We start from the raw sequence: 2,596 nt of genomic DNA on the forward strand, positions 1-2,596 counted from the left end.
AATTCTAAATGTGCCGTAGAAGCACTCAATTCCATTCAATGAATCCAAAAAGGAATATTGAAACCAAGTGATGCAGAGGATTCCTTGATAGGCAGAAATGGGACAATTTAGTTGATGCACCAATAAAACTAAACTCTATGCATTTACAAATAGGATAATACTGCATTATGCATTATAATTGAGAGATACAGATGATTCGATTCTGGATGATTTCAAAAGAAAATTTTCAAATATCAACAATGACATCCGATCGTTAAAGTAAAGTAATTGGATGATTAATTAAGAAGTATGAAGTAATTAATGCACTAGTCCTTGTACAGTGGGAAGAATGAGGGTGGGATGACAGCAAAATAGTACAATGATATATCATTCAGTGTACAAGATCAAGGACTGTTAGGAATGCTCCATCCGATTGATCAGGTCAGAGAAACAAACAAATTCCAAAATGTAAAAAAAATAGCAATTTTTTTTTTCCAAGGGAGGCCAACGAACGTACCATTAACAGGATCATCTCTACAGTTGCTCGTTCTTTCTTATCTCCGGCGGTATCAAATCCTGCAGCAGGCCGTGGTCCCTGGATGACGCTCCCTCGGCCGCAGTCCGGTTAGTGATCATGGAGTTGGGGGTCAACGGGGGAAGAGGACGAGGAGCTGCGGCGGTGGGGAAGAAGTTGAGAGGCGGAGCCGGGGCTGGAGCAAGAGGGAGGTAGCTGCCGAGCAACTGGAGGTGGAGGCCCTTAGGCGGAAGAACGCTGAATCCGAGCGGCGGCGGACGAAGCAGAGGGTCGGGCGGTGGCGGGATCAACAGTGATTGGTGCGCGTGACCGCGTGGGAGGACGGGGCTGGGGTGGGTGTGCTGTCCCTCGTACGTCGTCACCACCACCGCAGGATCCTCCGACGAGCGCTCCACCCGCTTCTTCACGCCGCAGGTGGCACTGGTGCAACGGTAGTAACTCCTACCGCAATGACGATCGCACCCCACCATTAGCACCGGAATTACAAGACAGGTCCAGCAGTGGCAAAGGAGTAAATAGGCACCTGGGGTAGGGACTGTTCTTGACGGCCTTTTGTCCGTACTTGCGCCACCGGTAGCCGTCTTCCAAGTGGTCGACCTCGCTCATCGTCTTGAACGCGAATCGCGGCTCCCTTTGACGCTTTTGCCCCTTCTTCTTCCCGCTTTCTTCCTTCCCCCTGCATCATCACATCCCCATTCCAAACCCCATTTCAAATTCGAATTCAGCCCTAAATTAATCAAGCAACCATACGCCTTACGTTTTACCGGACTTCCGCTGCTGCTCCGATCCCTCATCTCCGGCGGCCTCCGCGGACGAGGTCGACGGCTTGATCGCCGCGGCGCCGGCGGCCGCCGCTGCCTCCGCGGAGGACGACGTCGAGATCGACGACGGCGTCGCGGGGATATTGCCACCGTCCGGCGGCGGATCCGCCCCCGGCGTCCGCTGGGGGAGGTGATCGAATAAGAACGAAGGAGGCGGGTGGTGGAGATCCCGTAGGCCGAGGAGCTCGAGGAATCCGAGCGAATCCTTCTCCCCGCCGTCGTCGGCGGCGTCAAAGAACCCCCCGACGAACGGAAACACGGACGGCGTCTGCGACGAGAACGGCGGCAGTATCGCAGCCTCGGCGGCCGTCGACGAGGCTTCCATCTCCTCCTCCCGCTTCTCCGTCATCGTCGCATCGTTGTCATCAGGCAACCCCGCTCCCGCTCCCGCTCCCGCTCCTGCTCCTGCTGCCGTCGAGGGTTAGGATTCAGGTAGAGAAGCAGGGAGGAGAGAGAGAGGAGTGGGATTATTATCGCCCAAGCTTTTTTTATTAACAGGAAAAAGGACGAGGGGGAAAATCAATGGAGGAGTGGTATAATCACCGCAGGTCACTCGGGAGCTCGTACGGAATCGGCGCTGTCACACGCTCACGTCTTCCCGGTTTTTGCCCGGTGTGAACGGAGGCTCCCTCGTCAGTCGGCACGTGACCGGACTTCGTCGGGCGAGCTATCCATTCTCGAAACAGCGGAAGGAACCAACAGTCATATAGACTCCTCGCACGTGCGGATGCATCGTTCGGTGGCTGGCACGTGCGGTCCTGATCAATGACAAGCTGATCCCGTGCTGACATGCTTCCTTTTCGCACGCCAACACCGCGAATATTTATTATTTAAATAATTTTCTTTTATTTATTTAAAATTATGACAATTTTAAAAGGCATTCATATATTTTTAAAAGACGTATTTATTTTCAATTTTATTCGAACCGTTGAAATACTCAAATGGGTATTAAATACAATATTACAATAATTAATAGGAGAGATAAAATAAAAAATAAATACGCTTTTTAATAAATCTGAAAGTGCGATGCCTCTTTTATAATTTTACAACGTTTTTTTATAGTGAATTTCTGTTTTTTTTAATATTTTTTTAAATATAGTTAAACCGAAAACTGCGGTCAGGAATCCGGATGGTTAGGCCCCGAATTAGGTGACGATTATAGCGCCGATGACGTCACTGATCACGTCACCACATGCCATGAGAATAATTTGCGTTCGGCGATTTACACACCGAAAAGTGATTTGAGAAAGCGAAACCCAAA

General features: G+C 50.2%; 1 protein-coding gene across 2 annotated transcripts; it reads right to left on the bottom strand.

Annotated features, from left to right (window-relative positions):
- Positions 1 to 253: 253 nt before the first annotated feature.
- Positions 254 to 1,983, bottom strand: LOC122016902 (probable WRKY transcription factor 57). Of its 2 annotated transcripts, XM_042574335.1 has the most exons (4): positions 1,879 to 1,983; positions 1,272 to 1,740; positions 1,038 to 1,190; positions 254 to 955 (listed from the first exon to the last, which is right to left on the bottom strand). In XM_042574335.1, exons 2-4 carry the CDS (start codon positions 1,682 to 1,684, stop codon positions 514 to 516), a joined length of 1,008 nt encoding a protein of 335 aa, XP_042430269.1. In that variant the 5' UTR covers positions 1,685 to 1,740; positions 1,879 to 1,983; the 3' UTR covers positions 254 to 513. The 2 variants fall into 2 exon arrangements, with proteins under 2 accessions (XP_042430269.1, XP_042430268.1); XM_042574334.1 differs by lacking the exon at positions 1,879 to 1,983 and having other exon boundaries at positions 1,272 to 1,843.
- Positions 1,984 to 2,596: the final 613 nt, after the last annotated feature.

This window comes from Zingiber officinale, chromosome 8B (genome assembly GCF_018446385.1).
Source record: "Zingiber officinale cultivar Zhangliang chromosome 8B, Zo_v1.1, whole genome shotgun sequence".
NCBI classification, from domain to species: domain Eukaryota; kingdom Viridiplantae; phylum Streptophyta; class Magnoliopsida; order Zingiberales; family Zingiberaceae; genus Zingiber; species Zingiber officinale.